The 25,024-nt window shown below is 38.8% G+C and overlaps 1 protein-coding gene across 1 annotated transcript; it reads left to right on the forward strand.

Moving 5' to 3' along the window:
- The first annotated feature begins 497 nt into the window (after nucleotides 1-497).
- LOC136060791 (cytosolic phospholipase A2 epsilon-like) lies at nucleotides 498-23,393 on the forward strand. The gene is made up of 20 exons (XM_065755586.1): nucleotides 498-524; nucleotides 1,913-1,985; nucleotides 8,978-9,114; nucleotides 9,494-9,625; nucleotides 10,672-10,712; nucleotides 11,604-11,646; nucleotides 12,004-12,067; nucleotides 12,875-13,035; nucleotides 13,220-13,312; nucleotides 13,935-13,972; nucleotides 14,623-14,779; nucleotides 15,425-15,561; nucleotides 16,038-16,260; nucleotides 17,483-17,597; nucleotides 18,266-18,403; nucleotides 19,129-19,236; nucleotides 19,454-19,645; nucleotides 19,982-20,148; nucleotides 21,466-21,649; nucleotides 22,498-23,393. The coding sequence occupies exons 1-20, from the start codon at nucleotides 498-500 to the stop codon at nucleotides 22,734-22,736; spliced, it is 2,469 nt and encodes an 822-aa protein (XP_065611658.1). The 3' UTR covers nucleotides 22,737-23,393.
- Nucleotides 23,394-25,024: the final 1,631 nt, after the last annotated feature.

Below are 25,024 nucleotides of genomic sequence, written 5' to 3' on the forward strand. Positions count from 1 at the left end.
CCATGGAAGCTGAGGTAGGGATGAAAAGTCATTTTTCACATATGTCTTTAAGCAAATACCCACCAGGCAATAAACAGCTACAAAAACTCTTTTACCTGCATAATGACATGTTTGGATGTTCTGGGCCAAAGAAGCCTTGTGAGTGTAGCTAGACAGACCCTTGCATGGGGAGATGCATCCTGACAGATATGCAAGAGCTCTGTAGCCTCCATAAGACCTACGAAGGGAAGATTCCTGCTGGGTGTTGATGCCAATCCAACTGTGGCTGGGAAGAGTATCCTTCTGCTGGGGTGTTGGTGTGTCACCTGCTAGAAGCAAGGAGGAGGAGCTGGGGATTGCTCAGGGGCTCGTGGCTGGGGTGAGGCAGGAGCTGAGTCAGTTATCCACACACCTGTCTGTCTGCTCCAGGCAGCTTAAAGAACCAGAAGCTTTGAGTGCTCCTCAGTACCTATCCACTGCCACGTTTCATACCTGGTTTGAACGTGGTGAAGACCACGATGGGACTGTTTTACAGCACAAGCCAGGTAAGGAAAGGGAAAAGGAGGCTCTGGGGTGAGCTGTCAAGGCAACTTTAGCAGTAGAGGGGACCTCCTGTAGAAGCATTGATTATCTTCAGCTATGAGATTCCTTCTCCAGCACATGGGCTGAGGGCAATGAGTGGCTTCTATCTGGGTTTTGTGCCTGCTTTGATTTTTTGCTTTCAGGCCTTTCATGCTGTAGTAATTGTACTATATTTTGTAAATGCACAATTTATATACTGCTACTGTCTTTCACTCCCATACAGTGGGATCTGGCAAAACAAGCTACTGATGAAAATAAGAGATGTAACTAATGTGAATGAGCATAGAAGAAAAGTCAGAAAGGCATTAAATGTGGGCTCCCTTAGAAATGGTGTGAATTTGGGGATGTTAGGTAATGAATGGTGACATAGAAGGATTTTGTTGCTGTATGTTGATCTACATATTGTGGGAGTGATACTACTTGCTCAATGAGTAGTATGCATGAGCTCTCCTGTGCATTTGCTATATTGCTACAGTCTCTTTTTTCTTAGAATATTTTTTTTTTGTTCTTGGTTTGGTTGGTTCAGAGTGTTAAATTGCAGGGCTTTTTTTCTCCTTTCATTCCTTTAAAAAAAAGTAATATCTGTGGGAGATATATTGTATATATTATATATTGTATATATATATATTATATATTGTATATAATATATATTGTATATATTATATATTATATAATATATATATTATGTATATATTATATTAATATTGTATATATAAGCAGAATTATTGAGAGAAATAACGACAATTGTTGCTTTCACTGCCCCCTTCTGAGAATTTTGGATTGGGTTCCTGGGAGACATTTTTCAGATCCTCATTTTCTGAGAGCCAGTATTGGTCTACGTCAAACATAACAGTAGAAATCAATGGCTATATACCAGCTGACATGCAGTGTCACAACATCGTGAAATCATTACTAATTCCTGCTCTGCTAGATTGGCCACTATTTGTTGTGAAATAAAGCAGATCTATATGACATTCTTAGGATTTGCAAAAACAAGATGTATATCAGTTGTATTAATAGCACAGTGAGGCTCACTATTTTTCTGTGGTTGTGTTGTAAGAGTCAGTCAGCCACAGCGTTCTGAGGAGTTCCACGTTTCCTCAGAATGGAAAATGGAGGGCAATGGAGATTTGGTCTGTGGCTGAGTGGTCATCTAGGGGATCTTTCGCCACACACCTGCCTGTAAACCTTCTGGGAGACAGAGAAGATGATGCACAAGGAAGGACCTCAGTCTAGAAATGTTTTCTGTGGTTGGCATTGAAATGTTTAATTCAACACTATATCTGACTGTACTTCTGTTCTTTCTCTGTATGTGATAATCCCATGTGTTTTGTACTCTGTTGTTCTATAGACAGAACCCTCTCCATGCAACTTACTCACCGTAAAAATCATACGGATGAAAAATGCCAGGAAAGCAGACTTGTGTGAGTATCTTGATATAGATTTGGAGCATACATGTACTTGTAAAGCTACTTAGAATACAGTGAAGCGTGGAAGACATCACAGAGCATTTGTAAAATGAGAGAGGCAGAAATGTTTGACTGTGGTATGGTGAAGTAGCAAAGTTCATATTATTTATTCTTAGATTTTTGTCAGCATAATACTGAGATCCAGCCATCAGCTGTATTATAGTTCAGATCTGTTTGCACAGAAAGTATAAAATGTAGATTCAGTTGTGAAACAAAGAACAGATATTTATTCAGAGGCAGTAGCGTATGAAGAAATTTTTATGAGGGCACATCTTTCTATGGTTCCTTCTTACAGTAATCTCCATTCTGTCCATGGCACAGTGTATTTTGTGTGTGCTCAAGGCTGGATATTTGGCATCTCTTGTAGACTCATCTTTCATGGAAAGATGTGGTTAGGCACTGGAACAGATTGCTCAGGGAAGTGGAGTAACCATCCCTGGAGGTGTTTAGGAGTTGGGTAAATTCTGTACTTAGGGACATAGTTTAGGGGTGGATCTGGTAGTGTTAAGTGCTGGTTTAATAGATTTTAATAGATCTTGTCCAGCCTAAATGATTCAGTCATTCTGTGACTGTTGTATTTGATTCAAGCATGGGAGATAAGTGTTTCAAAGCGTAGTAGAGTGCTTGCACTATTAGCTGTTTCTGTTCTTAGTAATTTTTCCAAACTTTTTAGAGGTTGATAAGAATGTAAACATTTATTAATACTCTGTAAATATCTGAACAGCAAAGCACTAGAGAAAAAAGTGTGACAATCTCTTCCAGTCTGAGGAGCTGGCTGATTATCTTGCATTTATTCAGGTCTATAGGTACAAAGGTCTCAATCTGGAATGTTTCTGTAGGAACCAGACCAAGTTAAATTTGTTGAGTTAAAATGATGCAGGTCTGTAGCTCTACAAGAGATTTGTTTGGGTCTTTCTATATTGCTATTATTCTTTAGAGCCCAAACATACATGAAGAACAATTTATTGCTCTATTTTTGCTGAAGAGAAGCAAGATCAGTTCTTGTTGTTGAATATATGATATGGGAAAGAAGAGTCTGTATGAATTTAGTTCTAATGTGTATAAGGGAGATCTGAAGTTCATTTAAAGGTTGGAGGGAAATCTTTTGTTACAGCCAAGACCAAACTGAAGATACAAACTCCAAGGCTATGAACAGAAGGAAAGAGGTGTGGATAAACAGGGCCTTTAGATATATTCCTAGATAATCATATCCTATTAAGTCATCTGCATGACAATGAGCTTGTTGAATTTACTCTCTGCCTTTTCTTCATTTTGACCAACATATTTTACTTCTGGTTTCAAACTATTTTTATTCTGAAGGGAGTTGCCTGTGTTTTGCTGCTCTCCTTTCAAACAGTAGAAATTTTTAGTGGCCAGGTACTGAGTTGGTTGAACATTTCTGCTTGCTGGTATGAGGCAGTTCCTTCAGCCCCTACCTCTACTCAGCCGAGAGGTTTGATGGCTGTGATGTTTACAGGGCATGGCCTGGGGTGTGGAGCAGCACAGGCTCTCCAGGCTGAGTATATTTTGCTTTACACTGTGAAACTTATACTGGATGTTGTCTGCAAAACAGGGCAACATGCATTTTACCACCAATGTTGCCAAGCTGTAATCTGCTTGAAATGGTTGTGTTAGTCAAAGCATGGAGGGAGAAAATGGTACAAACAAAACAAACACCATGCTTGTAAAGGTGAATGCTTTGTTTGTTCAGTACTTCCATCATTTGTAAAGAGAATCTCCAAAAGAACTATCTAAGATACAGAAGATTTAGAAATGAGGCTTGGATATAAAATAAACACCTCTTCTGTCAGGCAGGGCAGTTAGTCTTTTTGTATCCATACTGTCATGGTAGGAGATCCACAGGTAAGAATCGCAGCCAGTGTGTGACTCATTTTGTGAGTATAGATGAACTGTAGCCTCTGCTTAGCAGAGAACAAAGAGGAGAACTGTATGTATGTTTCTTGGTTCCCTTGAATAGGAGTTCTCGTTATCACTCCTGGAGTGCAGGGCTCAATGCCAAAATTCATGTCCTCTCTAAACTCAGCTTTATACGAAGGACCTTGTATTTTGAGAATTCCAGAGTTGTACCAGTTATGACACTGCTTTGGATGTGCTTAATTTCTGAGTCTGATTCTGATTGATAGCCGCTTATTTCCAATTTATTTGAAAAATTCGCTTTAAAGACACCTCAGCATGTAGTTTTCTATACAGTCAGACTTGTAGAAGTCACATATTTCAATTATGCACAGTTCATTGTAACAAACAACACTGTGAGTCAATTTTTTACAAAATAATGGTTTTCACATTTGAATAGTCACTGGCAATGTCAAAGCTAGTGCAAATTTCCTATTTATAACTATGTGGCTTTCTCTGAGAAGAAATAAATGGAAGACTTAAGGTGATCAAAAAATGTACCACTTTTGCAAGGTTTGCCCTTTTTTTTTTTTTACCTCTGGGGAATATATATATATATTTCTGTCACGATTATAATAATCTAGGGATTAGTTTGGCACACTTAGGAAACCCAGAAGCACGTGGGCTTCCATCCCCAGCTACACTGACTTCTTTACAACACCATTTTTTAAATGATTTTTTTCTCATTAATCCTTTTCAAGATTTTTTTAATAGCTTTTCCTTTCCTGAAGACTCTTCTTAACAGAACAGGATGGCAAGTGACACCTATATCCTAGCCATCTTAAACAATTTCAGTATCTAAAATAAGCTCTTGCTGCTTTCTCTCCAGTCATGCCTATCATTTTTTTTTTAAGTAAATTAATCCCATTTTATATTCTCTCCTGAAGAACCTTCTTTGCACTATTTCCATACATTCATACATTCTTTGCATCACTTTGTTTAGTACTCATCTAGCATGTAGAAATTCTTGCAGTGAGGTACTATGCGTCAATTCTATTATCTTTCTATCTGCTTCATCTTCTAAAGAGTAAATGGAAATGGGAAAATCACAGTAGTCTCAAAACTTCAATATCATCAACTACAAAACAAGTATTACAAGACTTTTATTGGAAGTTCAGTGCTTAAGATAATATTTTGAAGATAATTTACTTTCTATTTTTTTAACTCTTCATCTTTTTAATACATGCTTATACTATTCTGTCTCTTTTTCCCACTAATTCATCAATGTGTAAATAATACATCAACACTGATTTCCATTTGTGTATTGATGCATCATTGATGTCATCTGTGACTTCGGTGCCTTGCCTGTGATCTGCACATTCCCTCTTCCCACTGAGAACACCCACATCCCCATTAGACTCATTGACGTTATTAATATTCCTGGACCAGCAAGCACTTGTCAGTTCCCAGGTTTGGGTGTGTACCTTGTCTGCATCCTGACTCCTCAATAGGGTGAAGAGCATAATAGGAAATAGGTGCACCAATCCAATCCAAACTTAAAAACAGGAGTTTATCTGTAGACAAATTCAAATTTCACACTCAGTGCATTACAGTACATAGATGTCAAAAGTTTGTGTAGGTTCAAGATAGAGACTGACAGTGTTCACAGAAGTAAAAAATAAATAACAGCAAAGGTTGGCTTCGAAAGACCCTGAAAATAAAATTGTAAGTGAGGACTACAAGCATGGTGTGATGTTTGCCCTCTTCTTTTGCACTTGACTGTGCTGTGCCCCATGTCTGGTGGTCATTTTTCTCTGCCACTTATTTCTATTCCTAACAAGATGAAAAGTCCTTCCCCAAAAAAGGGTCAAAAGAGCTAAAGATTCCATAGAGAAACAAATTCGTTAAGTGGAATTAATAAATAAAAACAAACAAAGCCTAAGTGTTAAGATTTAAGCAAAAAGGTAGAAATAGGGAATTGGAGAGAAATGTTAAGATGAACATTTTCAAGGCATCATTATCTGCTTTCTGAAAGCACTCTAGAGATTCCAGTAGACACAGAGAAACACTAGGCTAGATGGACCTTGGCTGGTATAAAGTTAAGTAAATCCTTCAGCATTTTCTTTGTGAAATAATGATCTTTTGCGAATGGTGGGAAGAGAGGGGAGGGAGGAGAAAACTTTCATTTATCTATCTATTTATTTATTTATTTAGTATTAGACTTGTCAATCTTGAAAATTTTCAAGTTTGGGATTTTTTAAGGCCTGTGTTGTTTTGGATACATTATTTTATAAGATTATGAAATATAGTTAGTTTCTTTTTTTAAAAAAACTTCTAAGGCACTGAAATAGCAGTTCTGCCATGTATGAAATTAATTTGTGGAAAGGTCATTGAGACCCTAAAATGAAATACAGTTGGTGAAATATATTATTGTTTGAGGATCTGTGGTCCAATCTGATACTTATTACAGGAACCCACAGACTTCCTCTGGTGTTTGATTCTTGCACTAATTTATTGTTTCGTTGTTATTTATTTCTTACCTCACCCTGGTATTTAAGCAGTTGCCATTATGTATTATCTAGATGCTGCTTGAAATCTCATTAAAAAATAAGAGGATGTGAACAAGGAAGGAAGAGAACAGAAAAATGATGTGTTTGATATTTGGCAAAATCACAGCAAGTAATAGCTTTAAGAATAGAGATACAGCTTTCTTTGCGGTGCGCCACCCTGGATGAAGGGCAAGGTGTGAATATGTGAGAAAGCTTTTTATTGCATTTAGTTGTAGGTGGTGGAGATTAACATTAAACTTTTCCTGGAGGAAGGAAATGCTGTCCTAGGCCTCAGTGAATTGTGATAGTCATATTGTGAAGGGCCTTGGAAACGAAGGTATTCACTCCCACAGAAGCACCGTGTCCATTTTATTAAAAAAAAAAAAAAAACAAAAAAAAACCAACCAATCAAACAAACAGCAACAATGCAAAATCACACAAAGCAAAAACAAACAAACAAAAAAACCCACAAAAAACACCCTCTCTGTGATCTAAATTATCTAACAATTTTCATTCAAGAAAACAGCAATGCTAATCTCTCTGTTCAGCCTCCCTAGTGTTGGATGAAGATCAGAAATGCATTTCTTAGCAGGTAGTGATAGTCTGTATTTCATGAGATGATCCAAGTGAAGGACATCCATGACCACGGTAGTGATATGGACAAGTAGATCAATATTTGAGGCCACATTCTTGTTTTCAACACAAAAACTATACCTTGAGAGTCATAAGAAAACCTCCCCCATAGATATATGTGCTCACAGGCAGTCCAAGAGGAGGAGAATGCTCAGATTGCTGTTCACAAAGGGCTGGAAGTTGTACCTGTTAACATCAAAAATAGCAGAATCTTCATGGTTGAGCCAGAACAGCTGGTGCCCTGCTGTTGTCTGAGGTGCAGCATGGTACTGTGGGGCCATGGTGTTTTTTAGTGTGGGTCATGCAGCTGTAATGCTTTCTAATGGCAAAGTGCAATTAAGATCCAGTCCTGCAGCTGTCCTGGAAGATAATTAGAAACAGTGTAATAATTGCATGAAGACTGCTTTCATAAGAACCAGCTGCCACACCTGCTTCTGGCAGGATATTGCCCCACGGTGGTGCCATGGCTGACACCTCAAGCACATTTCAACAGCTGCTCATGCGTCATGGTCAAGGCAAGAGACACCAGTTACTGCTGAGGAGCTCTGCTGCGTACATCACATGAGCTGCTTCACTGCTGTTCACCTCCTGCAGTCAGATGGCATTTAGGCTTACGTACTAGGATAATGATGACTTGCATGTATGTGCTTGCAAATGGGAATCTTGTATGTGTAAATGGAAAGACCTTGATATAAGGCAGCATAGTATTCTGCTGCACAAATTTTGGGCAGAGTGGAGTACCTGTCCTCATATATCTTTGTACATGGAGTGGATCAAGTGCAATATTAGGATCACTCACAAGCATGAGTAAATTCCTCTCCGAGATCTGATGGGAGTATGTTAGTCTCAATCTTGAGTTACAAATCATAAAAAAAAAAGATTTTCATATGAAACTTTCCCATGTATACATAGAAGTTTTGGAGCTATTAGGACTCTTTATTAATCTGTGTGATCTTTATGTGTTTTGGTGTATTTATAATTTAAGTATATACCACAACAACTTTAATCAAATTTACTCTTTTTTCTTTCAAAATTACTCAGACAAAAGTGACTTAAATTTCAGGGGAGGCATGAAAAATAATAATAAAAAAGATTGGCTTCAAGTCAATTACGGTGTTTCTCAAAAGTCAAGTCTACTGGTAAAACTAAGTGGGACAAACCTAAGTGTAGTCAGATGAAGGTGCGTCTGCTGTGCAGTTACAGGAATGCTTGAGTGGTTGGCATAAAAAATAGAGGAAATATAATGCTGCCGATGAGATTAACATCTATAGGCAATACTATGTCATGCTGTCTTTGGTGTTTGTGTGGTTTGTTGCTCCTAACTAACAAACTGTGTTCTGTAGGGTGGTCATCCTTGACTTTGGAGCATGGATCTAAAGGACTGTTAATGTCATGATTCACATTTGCTTTTCACTGCTTAATAACCGTGTCAAAAAGCATTCCCAGGTGGAAATGATGATCTAAGCACTGCAGACAGCTACTAACCACTATTTCATACCATAACTCTGGTCCTGAACATCCCTCACTTATAAAGGAACTCACATGGGAAGCCAAACTCTACAGCTGAGCTTTTCATCTGAGAAAGGGAAATTAAAACTCTAAAGCTCCCCTCCTTAGTATCTGGGCACATAAAAATTCATAACTGAACTTTATGGCCCTGATGGAAAAAAAACCAATGCAATCTTGTGCAAAACAGCAACGTCATCTCACTTTGTGCTGGGAAGCACAGACAAGATTTCAACTGCCCATCTTGTTGCAAATGCCGTTACTACTGACTTAATGACACCTTTTCTGGCCTCCCAGCTTGCATTCTGCCTTGTGAACTCAAAAATTCATTCGGTGTAACACCTTATGGGGTCCTAAATGTGGCTTACTGATCTGTTACCTTTGTACTTTCCCTTTCTCCCACAGTAACCCAGTCTGATTGCTATGTGAGCCTGAGACTGCCAACAGCCTCGGTGCAGAATTTCCGAACCAAAACGATTCCCAACACCAAGAACCCAACATGGAATGAGACCTTCCACTTCACAATTCAAAGCCAGGTTAAGGTAGGAAATGAGGCTATATTTGTATTTACTGTCTAGGCATCTTCTGATTATCAGGCTGAAGACAGAAGCCCAGGTGCCTTCTTACCTGCCTAGAAGTCATCCTTTCATACAAAGTATGAAATGGAACTATAGCCTTACATACTTTGGGTTGTCTTGAGTATTCTTATGAAGCATTCACACTTCCTTGTAGCTATTTAACTTTCAATACATGAATTAGACTGTCTATTCCTTAGTAGTCAATAGAGCCTGTAGAGAAGAACTGTGAAACAGTTTCCTTTGCATTCATTCTTGAAGTTCTTACCCAAATTCTTCCAACTAACCAATCTGTAGTATCTTATTCTTACTAAAACTTATACAATCTGTTTTTTAATGTTTCCAGAATATCCTGGAGCTGAAAGTTTGTGATGAGGACAATGTAACACAAGATGACCATCTCCTCACTGTTTTCTTCGATGTCTCCAAAATCCAGCTTGGAGAAAATATTCAGCTGAGTTTCCAGCTGAATCCACAGGTATGGATAAACTTCAAAGATAAAGCTAAGATGACCTGGCTAGGTGAGAATGTGTTTATCTCAGCTTTTCTCTCATCTGTTGGTTTACAATCCTTTCCTACTGTCTATTTAACCAGCTGACTATACCCATGTATTTCATGGGGTTGTGACTGCTTTTGCACTGTAATTACAGTGAATTCAGCTTGCCATTTTTGCAGGTAGAGTTGGCCAACATTATCAGACTTGTTTGGTTGCTCTTCTTGATGTTGAGAGATTTAGGCCTTCCTTTGCAGTTGGAGCTCAAGGTTCTGGCAAGGTTAAGACAATCTCTTACTAAGGTTTTAATGATGATGTTTAGGCCTGGAAATATATTACTTGAGTGAGTGCTGATTTGATTTGATTTGATACTTGTTTTGGAAAGGCTCTTGTGCTGTTTTCTTTCATGCTGGCCATGAGAGACATAGAGTTACCAAAGAGAGACATAGACTCCAAAGCCTGCAAAGGAGGATTGAAAAAGATGAAGATGAAGACTGGGCATGCAATTGTACTCTACCCAACCAAAGTTCATTTTCCACAGCATCCTAGGCTTCATACACCCAAGCATGACACTATATTAGCGTGCCACCAGGCCCGTTTATACAGGTTGTGGGTGGGTCCAAGAGAGAGGCATGATGGTTTAAAAACACCAGAGAAATTCAGTCTTTCTCATGCTGAGAATTACTGGGGAGCTTCTGTAAGAGTAAGAGGAATTGAAGGTTGCCAGTAAAGCAGTGAGGATGAATCTATGCTATAGAAAGGCAGAGGAACTGTTAGGAAGTCCTGTAAGATATGTTCATACTTGGCCTACAAGGTGTAAACTAGATGCCTGCTAATATAATTCCTACAAAATTCAATGTATGCAATGTTAAATTAATGGATATAACACAAAGAAAATGAAATCTGTTGCACATGCAGTAACTAAAGGTACGTGCTGGCTTCCAGGAGTCCCCTGAAGAGCATAGATTCCTACACAGTGTCTTTCAGCACAGGAGAATCAGCATGTAGTGATTCTTTTCCTTCTTTCTCAGGGAAAAGAGGAGCTGGAGGTTGAATTCACAATGGAGAGTAGGTGAGTAAGGTTCAAACAGGTGAACAATAGAGAAATGCAACTCAGAGAGGAAATGATTGAGGTACAAAACATTTGTTTATGCTTGCAGACCCCTAACACTGTCATAGTCTGAATAAAACAGAAAGGGACTTCAAGTGTTCTGGAAATGCATGTGTATGATGACATTTAACAAAGAGTGGATGGCACTGTGCGATGTGTGTGCATCCACAACAGGCATACAGAGACACTAAAGAATTGTTATAGGTGCTGAGTGGGGGGAGCACAAAGATGGTTGCTGATGCTCCCTAGGTTGCTGGGATGTTCTGTGCAGTAGGATGTTTTTAGTTTTAAACTCCACCTACTCCTCTCCCTTTGTTGTGAGAATGTCAGAAAAAGGTACTTGGAATTTTAGCAATAGAAATTGATTAACAAATATTTCTTACTGTATTTTTAAGTTGACTGTACAATTAATTGAGAGAATGGGCAAGTAAATCAGTGCTAATGCTCCTGCTGATTTTTAAGGTATATGGTAGTATTCTTTCTCCTTTTTTTTATTATGGCATGATGGATGAATTCACCAGCTTTTCCACTGTGGTCCCCCAGGTTTATGCCTCAACAACACAGGGCAATACCGTAATTCTGCCATTTTTGTAAATTGCATCAGAAAATGATCCTATCTTATGTAGTGAGGAGCTCCCTTACTCAGCAATTCTTCACTAATAGAGCAGCCCAGGCTTAACATTCAAGCTCAGGCCTGTAAGACTGGATTGATGTCCAGCTGGAGTTTCATCTGCTGTTTGCCCATGCTGCCTGTCCAAAGATGGGTTTTTAAAGACAGAAATAATGATGAAAGAAAAAAAGAATTTGGAAACTGCTAGTTGTGAACTGATTGTTTTCTATTTTGTCTTTCAGTCCGGATCCTCCTGAAAACATTGTTACTAATGGTGTTCTAGTGGTAATTTTTATTCCCTAACCCCTTTCCTGCTCTAGGGCTGTGCTTACTGTAGTGCTGGCACTAATGGTGCTGGGCAGCTGCTTCATAGGGTGCCATGGAGGCATTAGCTGTGGGGGAGACGCAAACAGAGCAGGGTTAGGTGGACATCCATCTATCCCATTCTGCCTGGGTACAGCCAGGCTGAGCATCCTCCCTGGGGCACCCATCCTGCTTTATCCTGATGCCAAATGCCACCCTCCTGGGCCTTGTAGGGGGACAAGCAGACAAACAGATCAAGCATATGCCCAGGGGTCTGATTAAAGCAGAGCTCAGCCAGTAGTGAATAACTTTTCCCCTTTCTCTCATTGTCTCTTCCAGTCTCGTGAAGTTGCTTGTCTGGAGGTGCAGGTGAACGGTGGCAGGCTGAGGAAGGATAGCACAGGTGAGTCTTCACTGATTTATGGAGTAAATCTGGAGAATGCCTTATGGCAAAAACAATCAGCATTTCACCCCTGAACTCCCCTCTTTAAAATGATTTAAGATCCAAGGCAAAATCTCAGGAATGTCAGTGGCCTCTGGAGCAGACTGTAATAAATTGTAAAACAAAACCACTGAGTGCAGTGTGAGGAGTCTGTGGTCTGGTTTCCCTACAAAAGACTTTCCCCTGTAATAATCTCTTGCCAGATGGTTATGACTTTCCAAAAAGTTAGTGTACAGCATTGAAGTTTTCTAAGTCCTGAAGTGGAGCAGAATCTTCCTGTCTTCAGAGGTGAAGATAAGCATTAAAACTCTTTCCTCAAATGTCATGCTTAAAAATTTATGTGTAACAATACAAAATATGGCACTAGGTGAAAGGCAAGAGGCACAGTGTATTACCAAGGGTACCTGTTGCACATTATAAGCAGCTCATCACTGCTGTGTTGAGACTGTGCTTGTAGGCCTGTGTATGTCCCATGCAATTATTAAAACATCATGCTCTGTTATCTCCTGATACTTTCACACTGAAAAGCATGTTTTTTTGAGAGAACTTAAATCAAGGAGTCCTTTTTAGACCTCAGCATAATTTACTTGCAGGGTGTCGTAAACAAACTTGAATCCCAGTGACTACTTGTGGGGTTCAGATCCCTGTTGTGAAGGTTTCCTTGTAGTTATGAAGTATAGACAGTAATAGTGTTTTTTGAATATTGTTAACTTTAAGTTAGGAAAGGCCAGTCATGAAGATGTGATGTTTGTTCTGTCATCTCTTCAGAGAGGAGATTTGCGCTGACAGTGGATGGCTCATACGAGGGGCTGCAGACCCACACGCTGAGCTCGTGCCTGTGCGCAGCAGCACCAGCAAGGTTCCACTACATCAAATATCATCAGTCGGCACTGACTGTGGCACTGCCACGGCGCAGGAGGCTCAGTAGGGTACGTGGTCCCCCATAATGAGCAGATGGCTCTACACACTGTGTTGGTTTGGGTACCTCTGAGATGCAGGTGTGTGTAGGCAGAGGATGCAAAGTGAATGTGTGTATGTGAGGCTGGGAAGGCTGCTCTTTACCTCTTTTTCCCCTTTATGTAACTATTATTACTTTCTCACCTTTTTTTTCAGTCTGTATCAAGTCAAAATGAAAGGGATATGAATGAGTCTGTGACTCTAGCTCTGAACTTGCTTCCTATACAAGAGAAAATAACAATAGCAGAGGTGAGAACAAGTCCTTCTTATAAAGTCCAACATATGCTTAGTTTGGTGGATGACAAGTTTTATGCTTCAGTGATTCAGTTTCTCTCAGACATATGCTCTGCTTGTGAAGTGAAAATAACAGTCACTCACGGTGTAGCTATGCAATGTTTATTTGCTGGTTTTATTTGTTCCGCATGTGGTTCCAAGAACACTTTTCAGCTCTGCTATGAGCTTAAACTGATTTCCTCGGGACATATCTAATATATTCATCAGTGCATTATGTGAGCTAACAGTAATGGATAAGACATTTAAGACTAATAATTTGCAGATGCTAAATCTGCAGCAGAAGGTAAAACAGAGAACAAAGCCATGCCTGTGGTTCAGGTGCCTATCTGCCTAATTTTCAATGAGCTCCCTAGAAAATAAAGGGTAACTAAATGCATCCTTGGAAAGCAGAGGGAGGGGCCTCATTTCTACCAGCCCAGATTGCACTGGAGCCCATTATGGATCTCAAAACCCAGATAATTGCTGGCCAGATCCTGCAGCAAATGCAATAAAACTCAGCCTGTAGATAGGTGTGGGTGGGGAAGATGCAGGATTAATGACCTGAATATGTTTACGCTGTCTGTATTGTGATTTTCAGGACAGGACAATTGACTTGTATGCAAAAGCAAATGAGTGGTAAGTTTTCAGCAAGGCCTGATGCTTTAACTGGGAGTCACTTGCACCTACACATTTGAAATCAGCAGGGGGCAATGCAGACTCGGTTGCAAGCAGAGGTGTTCTGCTTCTCTTTGCAGGCTTTTGTGTGCAAGATTCTCCTTTTTTCGGTGATGGATAACTAAATCAGGGGTCCCTTTTTCTTCAGGTTTCAGAACTGTGCACTGTTATGCCCATGGGCTGGGTGAGCAGCTCCACACAGAAATCATATTTCTGTTATAACACAAATAAATAAATAAATAAATGAAATCAAGGCATGGAAGCTGTTTCACTTATCAGCTGCAGTGCCTGCTGGCAGTGATTATCTAGTTACAGGCACATATGGTAGGCAATACTGAAAACTGAAAACTCAATTATATGAGCAAACAAAAACAGAAGCTTATTGTAGGAACTTCATTCCAATACCAGGGCAGTATGAAGTGTTCTGTATTTCATTCCCATTTATATTCTTGATAGAAGCTAAGGCAACTAGCAGAGGCCCGTCTGTGGTCAGCACCACATTTCTCATTTATTACATTATGTTGTCCATGAACCAATCCATGAACACACACAAACACAGTTTGGATGACTTCTGCGATCAATAGTATGTAATATTTATGCCCTGGTCTCAGGACTCAGGGTCTGTGCTTCAGGCCAAGAAACCTAGATGCCCGTCTGGGTTTTGACTTGTGCACGGATGAACAGAATTTCCTGCAAAATCGGAGGAAGGTGGTTGCAGCTGCGCTGAAAGATGTTCTTCATCTGGAAGAAGATCTACAAGACCATGAGGTAACTAGGAAATGCACTGCTGCGGGTTTTCTTTCCTTTCCCTCAGGCCTTGAGATGGCAAGGCCTCTGTCAGCAACTACTTCTCCTGGGCTTTGTTTGCAACCAAGGTGATCTCAGCTGGAGAGCTCAACAGACTGTCTGGAAGAACAAATTCTCTATTTTCAGTTGACTCTCAAGTGATGGATCACATTTAAAAAAATTTCAAATCAATAAGTTTGGCCCATGTTTCTTAAAATTCCTTTCAGAAGTGACAAAATCTTTTAGAATACTCCACAAGGATGCCTAGCATCTTGCTTTACTTATAACTCACAGAGTAATGTTGCTTTGTCTCTAACCTATGTGTTTTCTTTTATTTTTATTTTATTTTTGATAAGATATTGGAAGAGGCTGCCCAGGGAGGTAGGGGTATTACCTTGCCTGGAGGAGTCCAAGAAATGTATAGTTGTGGCACTGAGGGACATGGTTAGTAGGCATGGTGGGGGTGGATTGATGGTTGAACTAAGTGATCTTTGTGGTCTTTTCCAACCTTTAGGTTGATTCTCTTATTCTGTGTGTTTGGATGTTGCTTTTGCATGACTGCCACCTTCTGATGTGAATGTCACTTGATGACACTTTTCTGCCTGTGTTTCAATTTGTGTTGAGCAGGTACCTATAGTGGCTGTGACAACAGCAGGGTGTGGGATAAGAGCACTGACGGGAATGTATGGCAGCATGTTGGGTCTCCAAAAGTTGCGTGTTCTGGATTGTGTTTCATACATCAGTGGTTCATCTGGCACAACATGGTGAGAAGTCATTTTGATTCTATTGTTTGGATCTTATTATGCAAAGCAAAACCCTGCTATGCCTGAGCTTTAGATCTTAGAAAATGTTAAAGGGGTGTACTGAGTTATTGCTTGTTCTTTGGTCTGTAAACAGCGGGGTCACCCATGAAATGTTTGTTGTTCATCATACTTCCTGGTGTCACTGAAGTAATTTAACTCCAACTGAAATTTGAAACTTCAGTGGCAATACAAAAATCCTTAATCCTATGCAGAATGATCCTTTACAGTTAATTACTGTTGTACAGAACAGTATAGAGAGCTGGTGGAACTACTTGAACTGGATTCAGAGCAAGTGATTATCTATAGATTTGCATTTCTGTTCAAAATAGAATAGTGACGTAAAGCTAGTACAGTAAGAAGTGCCAAGAGTATATCCTCTCAGTTCTGAAAGTTACATCTTCATTTTTGCACCTCCTCATGCCGTTTCCTGCTTGTAGGACCATGTCAAAACTGTATGAAGATGCTGAGTGGTCACATAAGGATCTTGGAGAAATAATTATTGAAGCTCGGAAACAAGCAGCCAAATGCAAGATGGGTGCTTTTTGCTTGAGAAGTCTGAGGAATTATTACAAAGAGCTGAGTCAAAGGACCCAAGCAGGACATAAAACATCTTTTATTGATCTGTGGGGACTTATGATTGAATCCATGTTAAATGATGGGGTAATGTCTACACAGCTTTCTTCTCATAAAGTTGGTGACTTGATCTTTATGACCGTTACAAGAAATTAAAATCCTACAAAGAAGTGCCTGGCCAGTAACACTATACTTGGTATGCAGGCAGTACAACACTTATTGCAGTAAATACTTTGAGATGCAGCGCATGCCTACAGTATGGTGTAAATGTGACTGAATATAATGTTGAAATGCTCAGACTAGCTCTAAAGCAACTGGCATGCTAATTAACTTTTGTAGCTGTCCAAGAAGTTTTTGAAATTCGGAAGTGTTTTTTTTACAGCTTCACACTTTCATGTCTCCACTGCTGTGATGTTTGCTATATTTACACAAGCATACATCATATGTACTGCAGATGTGCTCCTTGTGTAGTTACTAATTCACTTTGTGAATTAGCACTGAGAAAGTGTGTAGATCCAGAATTACTGCAGGAATGGTGATTTTCCAGGTGTTTTCAGCTGCTTTGAATATGATCTCTTAGGACTGCCCCTTCCCAATCCTCTTTTAATTACACAAGCAAAATTTTCCACATAAACTGGCAGACTGATGTCAGCTGGAGAGAAAAAATATTTTATTTTAAAATCCGGTGTTTAAATTTTGTCCAGTTGGAGCAGGAAAAAGGAAAAAAAATCCCACAAAAGTATTTCTGCTTCATATCATATTTCATGTTGTATTTTTGGCTTCAGTGATACCTATTAAAAAAAAAAAAAGCTAGAATTTCATTTTACTGAAGTACAATTTAGTGTATCTATTTCATGTAAAAGATAAGCTGTTAGTATTGAACAGCTCAAGGATTTTTCCTCTGTGGATGTCAACTTCCAATATGGAAGTTTCATGGCTGTATTTGGCAAGAAAACTGTCAGTAACACCGTGCCTCAAATGTTAAACAAATGAAAGATATTTTAATAGTGGAAATAGCCAGATCTTTTTTCTTTCTTAAACCACCCCCCCCAGCTCCAACTTATATTTAACAATATAAAACTAGAACAGCATCTGAAGCATTTTATTCCTGCTGACATATACTGAATAGCTGGTTCTCATAACTAGAGTTATTCCCTCTCTCGTGGTGTTTTTCTTGCCCTCTTTATTGGCTGTATGGAAATAAATCTAGGTGGAAATTAAGATAAATAGTATTTTATTCAGACATTATAAGCTGATGCATTTATGGAACTGATTATCAGCTAATTTTGTTTATTATTTAAATATCCAGAAATGCTACCACAGGCTTTCTGATCAACGTCGGGCAGTGAATCAGGGCCAGAACCCACTTCCCATCTACCTTGCCCTGAATGTCAAGGACAAAGTTACTACTAAAGATTTCAGAGGTAATGATGTTCCAATTCTAGGAAAAGAGCTTTGTTTTTACTTAAGGGATATAGTGTAGCTATAGATACTGTGAATAATGACAGTAGGTTTTAAATTCTTCCTCCAAGACAGAAGTCCTGTGCAGAGATGTAAACAATAGCTGGGGAGCCATAGGATACAAGCAGCAGAAGCAGCATTTTAATATTTTATAAAATCTCCTGGCACATAAATGTACATAGTTAGATTTTACCTTCAGGTGATCAACACAGCCTAGATCCATGACATTTCCTCAGAAATACTATCAATTCTTAAAGAAATTGATTCCCAGAAACTTTAAATTCATATAATGAACATTTTTTATAGTTGATTAAAGGTAATAAATACAATAGAAACCAAACCACATTCTAATCCACCTTTCATAAGAAAACATCCCACTTGCTAAAGAGTAGCTTACAGTTTTCCTCATCTCCTACATTCTTCTTTCCCATCCTTGTGTAGAGTACAATCACTGTTTCAGTTGCATGCTGGACCTGAGGGGTGGTGAGCAGGGTTTGCTTTGGGCTCATGATAAACCAGCTGACTTCCAAGAGCATTGAGGTTCATTCAGTATCTGCTCATGTTATTGTTTTTAACAGCATTATGTACTCTGGGCTGGTGGATCTAACAATATTGGTATGTGTGTTGGCAGAGTGGGTTGAGTTCACGCCCTACGAGGTGGGTTTCCTGAAGTATGGAGCCTTCATTCGTGCAGAGGATTTTGGCAGTGAGTTCTTCATGGGTCGCTTGATGAAGAAGCTCCCCGAGTCCCGAATCTGCTTCATGCAAGGTGACTTACTAGCCTGGGGGAGTGGCAAGAATTTAAAACAAATACTAATGATTTGTGAAATTAGTCCCTAGCAAGCTGTAGTTTTGCATGTGGTAGCAGAGGTACCAGATAACAACAGAAAGGGTTCAATATCTCGGTCACTTTAATTCAGTTGTTTCCTGAGACTCATATACATATCCATGTTTTTATCATTGGGACTAAGAAAATGAAACTAGAAAGAGAGAGATTAGTCATGTACCTTTGCAAGTTCTTTTAAAATATCACTTTCCCTTAGCTTGCAAAACATTTTAAAAGCTGCAGATCTATGTGAATTTGCAGAAGCTGAAAGAAATATTGACAAGAAATAAATTGAGCAAGAAGAAGGGGAATCACTGAAAGAGCTGGCTGAAAATAATCCTCTATGGAAAGAGGAAAGAACAATGCAGAAATTTGTCTATGACAATTTATATATTGTACTGTGTAAAACATGGTGGGAGGAAAACAACTCTTCTGAAATAAGTTTGCATTATGAGTCAAGTTTAGCACTGATATAGATGTCTGGGCCTATGTAAAAGTTGGATTGAAATACAAAAAACAAAAAAACAAACAAAAAAACCCAAAAACAAACAAACAAACAAAACCCAAATAAACAAACCAAAAAGCCGTGGAAGGAGCAGAAAGCAGTTTTCTAATCAATTCCTTGTATTTACCTCAGTAATGCCTATTACACCTCTCCCACTTCCTAGGAATGTGGAGTAGCATCTTCTCCAAAAACCTTTTGGATGCCTGGCATGCTGCTGACAATTCAGAGGACTTCTGGCACAGATGGACCCAAGACAAAGTGACTGAAATAGGTAGATCCCCAGTACCTTTTGGCTTACAGCCTTCCTCTTCCAGGCCCCTCTGACAAAGTAATTGCTCTCACACTTCATTTTGTGTTTTTCTGTCTGCCTGTTGCTCTCAGTCTCAAAGTAGTGGAGATGCTGGGAATATAAACTGATTTGATGTTACTGAATAGCCAATGCTTTGCTTAATCTGAGACTGCATGTAATTTGTGTCATGTACCTCTAGAGGAACAACCAGACTTGCCTGAGAAGCCCTATGAAATGGCTACATGCATGTTCACTCCTACAAGTGGACTCTCCACGACTCTGCGGGATATCCTGACAGACCGCCCTGCTGTCTCCAAGTACCACAACTTCCTGAGGGGCTTCCAGATGCACAATGAGTACATCCAGCATGAACAGTTTGCAAAATGGAAAGGTATAGACAATCCTGCTCATGTGTCGCTTCCAATATCACAAATGTTAAATTTTAGGAGTGTTCAGTAGTGACAATCCTTACTATGATTAAAATAAGTAGAGCGGGGTTTTGCATGTATAGAAAATATGCCGTGGTTTTTGTGAAGCTCATGGGTTTGGAAAGACTGACAGAATGTGAGTGGAGAGGCTGAAAAAAGCTTTAGGATTGCTGCCTGACAGACAAAAGCAAAGAAATAATCCTTTGGGGGATTGGGGAAGGGAGCTTGCCATCATTTCGTTTTCTAATTTCAGTGATGTTTTTCTGCAGTTTACTAATAGCTCCAAATATTTTATTTAGACACCTTGTTGGATGGCTCTCCTAATGATCTGAGAGGCCACTCAGAGCACTTGGAGTTGGTGGATGCAGCTTTCTTTTTTGAAACAAGCTGTCCACCCCTTATGAGACCAGAAAGGAAAGTGGATGTCATCATACACCTAAATTACACTGGCGGATCACAGACCTTGGTGAGAAATCAAAAATGACATTGTTTAATAATGGTTTTTCTTTTGTTTTATTTGGCTTTTAGATAATTTCTATAAAGTGTTATCAGTGGAACTTGATGAAAGTGTTTACAAACAGAAGAAGAGTAGAAATTATCAGAGGGAAGAACATATTCATTTTTTCTAAATCACTTTTGAAAGACCTCTAAGTAGAACAGTCAGAGCTCTCTGCTTCACCAATTAAGTACAGAGTGGCTCAGTGAAGTTATTATGGTTGAGCTGCAACTTCCATTACAATTGTATTTAAGATTCTATAGCACAGATATAGTTGTAAAATCTTTTTTTCAGATGCAGAATTTATTTCACATTTTCTTTATATATATAAAATTAGTATTTTTATTTGACTGCGTTTTTAGCTGTCAAAGAACAATGTGGCAAGTGAATAACTTTTGTCTTTATTTTCAACATTTTTTCCTCTTAATGTGGTTCTCTTGAAGCATGTTATCAAATGCCCTTACAATCTTTGCTGAAATTGGATTATAAAATTATTATATAGGTTTCAAAAGTGATATTCACCATATAGAAAGGCAGACTTAGAATTCCAAATGCATACTTCTAATTGTAAACCCACCCCTGAAGTGCACCACAGAGTACACTAAGTTCACTCATAAAGATTCTGTCACTGACTTTAAGTGGATGATATTTTAATGTTGTTCCTACATTGTAATGTCAGATGAAAAAGAAATTTTGTCTCTGTTCTGCTGCTGGAAAAGTGCACATACAGTTACTTGTACTTACATTTCTTTCTAGCACTCTGAAGTCCTTCAGAAATATTTAATTCAAACAAACAGAGGTGTTACTTCAGTGTATTGTTAGGTAATTGTTTAACAAAGTTTGATCATCACAAATGAGCTTTCTGATTTAGTTTGTATTTTGAGTTTTAATACTCATAAAATGCTTGAAATTTCATACTATTTATAAAAATTGAAGTCTAAGATGGGGAAGTTGGTTTAATCCTTCAATTAATGATGCTCTGTAACAATTTTTGCAATTACTTGCTTTCTTCCTAAATTATACTTCAATTTTAGAGATGCACGTTGGCACAAATTTAAACCCTCTTTGCCATCTTAATATCAGGTATTTTATTTCAAATCTATTTTTTAAATAACTTCTGAGGCAACAGGAGAGTTAGGGACTGCATGTACTCACGTTGTCTTCAACCTTACACTGCTATTTAGTCATCTTAACATGCAAATTAACATGAACTTCTGGGCCTCAGAAATAACCTGAACTTGTGTATGTTTCCCATTTTTTATATTGCTGCTATTGGGCAATGACCAGCCTCTAAAGCAAGCTTGCAGTTACTTCTCAGAGCAGGGAATTCCATTTGCCAAGTTTGGGCTGAAGGATGATGAGAAGAACCTGAAAGAGTGCTATATGTTTGATGGTGCAGACACCCCAGGAGCTCCTCTCCTGCTTTACTTTCCACTAGTGAATGACACTTTCCAAAGATACATAGCACCTGGTAAGTTAACATTATCTGGCTATTTTATTGACACAATGAGTGTTCAGACCTTGTGTGTTTCTTCTTTATCCCAATATAAAAATCTTTTGTTTGCTTGCTTATTCCTACTAGTGAATACATTGCATAATGGGATGACATTAACTATTTGTGAAATATTGTGCATGATTTCAGTATGAGATCTGGTATAGTTCAGAGAAAGAAGAAATGTGTTCAAGTAGAGGAATAGGAACTTATTTCTTCTTGTAATCTCCAGAACTTTAGAGAGCAGAACAAAAAGTAGTTTTCAAATTATGTTTTATGACAGTCAGATCTAGGAAGGAACTACCTTTAGAGTATAGAATGTTATTGAGGAGGACTGTTGTGCTTTTTTTTTTTTGGGTTGTTTAATGCACTGCTTGAATGTGTTAGGAAATGAAAGCAATTGGATGTAAACAAAGATTTGTTAAATGCAGTCACAGTGTCCTTTGGGGCCAGTGTTTTAGACACTGCCAGTGTTTTTATTATGTTTTCCAAAGCAACTTATGTTCCGCCTTGTCCTGTGCTTTATGTCACTTTATTCCTTCTACCATTAGTATATATTCTACTTGGGATCCATAGGGAATGACAGTCATAAGATGGCATGCTATGAGTCAACCAGCAGAAGGTACTAGTTGCAATGGAATGATGCCTAGTGACACTTGTTCATGAATTTCAAAAAGGCTTTATTCAGAAGTAGATTGTTCAGAGATCAGAGCACTGCACCCGTGTTTGCAACCACATCTGTGATCTCTCTAAATTATTCTTGACATGTTTTATCAGAGGACTATAATTCCCTGGGACTATACAAACTCCTTCTTTTCCTCCAACAGGCATGTCTCGCAGTGCTGCAGAAATGGAACAGGGCAAGGTTGATCTCTCCAGCTTCTGCTCTCCATACTCAACGAGGGAGGTGTCACTGAAAGCAGAAGATTTCAACAAACTCCAGAAGCTGACTACTTACAACATCATGAACAATGAGAACACGATTCTTCAGGCTTTGCGCATGGCTGTGGCTCGGAAGAAACAGGCTCTGAGCCAGCCTGTTTCACAGGCTCAGGCCTCTGGTTGAACAGTATTTACTCTCTTACTAAGTGTTTATCACGACTGCACAGAATTATGTATCAAATGCAATAGCTATTTCACTCATCTTGGGGAGTACCATTTCTTTCCATATAGCCTTCTTAAAAAAACAACAAAACAAACAAACAAATGAAAAAACCTGTAATATTGACTTCAAAACCACACAGTTCAGTTTACTAAGAATAGTTGCTATTTTCAGTAAGGAATTTTGATGTCAGACTGGTCTGATATTAATACCATCTTCTTGTTATGCACAGAATGCAAATTCAGTTGTGTCTGATAGGAAAGTAGTGTAACTTTTTCTCCACACTCTCTTATTGTTTTCGGTGGTTAATATTTTTTTTATATGCAAAATATTCCAGCATTTCATTGTGACTGCTGTTAGCAAATCTATGAAGCCCATAGAAGGTGGTGACCAAGCAGTACCAATTAAAATATTTTACTTGGTTCTAATAACTTGAATTAAATATGTTCTACCTCATAATAATTTTGTTTCTAACATATTTTTTTTGTCATTAACTGTCATGAGTTATCATATCATACTTAATTTTCCAGGCATGTTGAGTGATGGATATATATGTATATAGATATATTGATGGTGGCATTTAGGTCTTCAGTGACCTCTTTTTATCAATTAAATGAAACTTCTGAATTTGTTTTGAAAACCATTTTCTCCCGCAGTCAACCATGTTCTGTCTCAGATCACATACATTTGCTGCAGTTATCTCCTTGAAAAGCAATTTTGCTTCAGCATTGTCTGGAACTTGTTTGGTGTAGTGAGTTGAAATTACCAAAACAAATAGCACATGAGGGAAATTGTGAGCTGTATGGTAATGGCATACACAGAATCACTCTGTTGAAATGGAATGAGGTTAACAATATTTTTTTTGCTGTTTCACAGTTGTTAAACAACCATAAAAAGTGCAATACAGCTGATAGGTATGCTAGTAAAAAGTAAGATATTATTAGCATGGACTAACCTAGTCATCTGACAAGTACATTGAAATGTAGTGGTTAAGGGGAAAACAATAAAAGCTAATTTAAATGAGCACAAACACACAACAACTCCCAAACATCAGCACAACTACTGCAGAACAGATGAAGAAATATCCAGATCATTTCCTAAGAATGCACTAAATGATGTGTGTACACATGTGATGAGGGTAACCTGATGAGCAATCCATAAACAAAATGCATTACTCCTTTTCAAGCTGTACAGGAGACCGATTTGCAATACAGGAAGTGATTGTATGTTGTTCCTAAGAATCAAGAGCTTGTCCACCAAAGCATGGATGTTGGTCAATCATCATTGCATCTGAGTGTGGGTATATAGCATAATAATTATCTTACATTTCTTCCTCTTCAGCTAATCAGAATTTTATAAGTAAATCCTTTGATGTTTTGGACATTTTTTCAGATATTATGAAAAAAAATATATATGAACTGTTTTGGTTAAAAAATAAATAAGCTCATGTCTTTTGAGAAGTGAATCTACTCACACAACAGTGAAGAAAATTCCATCAGAGAAGGAAGTGCAGTTTCTGTTTCTGATATGAATTTTTCCTCAGCGGCAAATTATTGGAGAACAGACTTCTAGAATTAGAGCTTGTCATTTTGGCATTAGACCCACAGGAATGTTGTGAAACATGGATAGGAGTTAGCAGCTGGGCTTTTGTCAATGGCCAGCTAGGGTGAGAATCACAGGAGTCCCTCACCTCCTTGTGCAGTCTGGCCTAAAAGAAGTGGGCAAGAACTTCAGATGGGACTTTTTTTCTCCACATTTCCTAGAAAGGTATGTGGACAATTTCTCTCATATCTTCCACAGTCTAACCAGTCTGAAGTTGGCAGTAACAGGAAGAAGCAGACTCACCATTCGCCATCACAAAGTCCTGGGGCAAGTCAAATCTTAACACAGAATCACAGAGTGGCTTAAGTTGGAGGGGAATTTAAAGATCATAAAGTTCTGAGCCCCCTACTATAGGCAGTGTTGCTACCCACCAGATCAGGCTGCACAGGGCCCTATCCTCCCTGGCCTTCAGTGTCTCCAGGAATGAGGCATCTACTGCTTCTCTGGGCAGCCTGTGTCAGCACCTCACCTGGTACTGAACTGGCATATCCCAGGGGCTCACAGGCTTGGAAAAGCTGATGCAGTACTCAAATAACAGCAGGACTAAATGACAAACATGATGAATCTGTCCCTGGCAGACATTAAGGATTCAGTTACAGTGTCCATTTTGACCATTCAGGTTCCTTATTTTGAGCTTTTCAGTGCCTTTT

This window comes from Cyrtonyx montezumae, unplaced genomic scaffold (genome assembly GCF_038088225.1).
Source record: "Cyrtonyx montezumae isolate F1298 unplaced genomic scaffold, pur_monq_1.0 scaffold_10, whole genome shotgun sequence".
NCBI lineage: Eukaryota > Metazoa > Chordata > Aves > Galliformes > Odontophoridae > Cyrtonyx > Cyrtonyx montezumae.

Excerpts from the sequence above, each read along its gene's own strand:
- LOC136060791 (XM_065755586.1), top strand. The coding sequence starts at position 498 with ATGGGACTGTTTTACAGCACAAGCCAG. Across the intron at positions 13,313-13,934 it reads AGAAAATAACAATAGCAGAG|GACAGGACAATTGACTTGTA; the intron begins GTGAGAACAAGT and ends TGTGATTTTCAG. Across the intron at positions 20,149-21,465 it reads CTGGCGGATCACAGACCTTG|CCTCTAAAGCAAGCTTGCAG; the intron begins GTGAGAAATCAA and ends GGCAATGACCAG.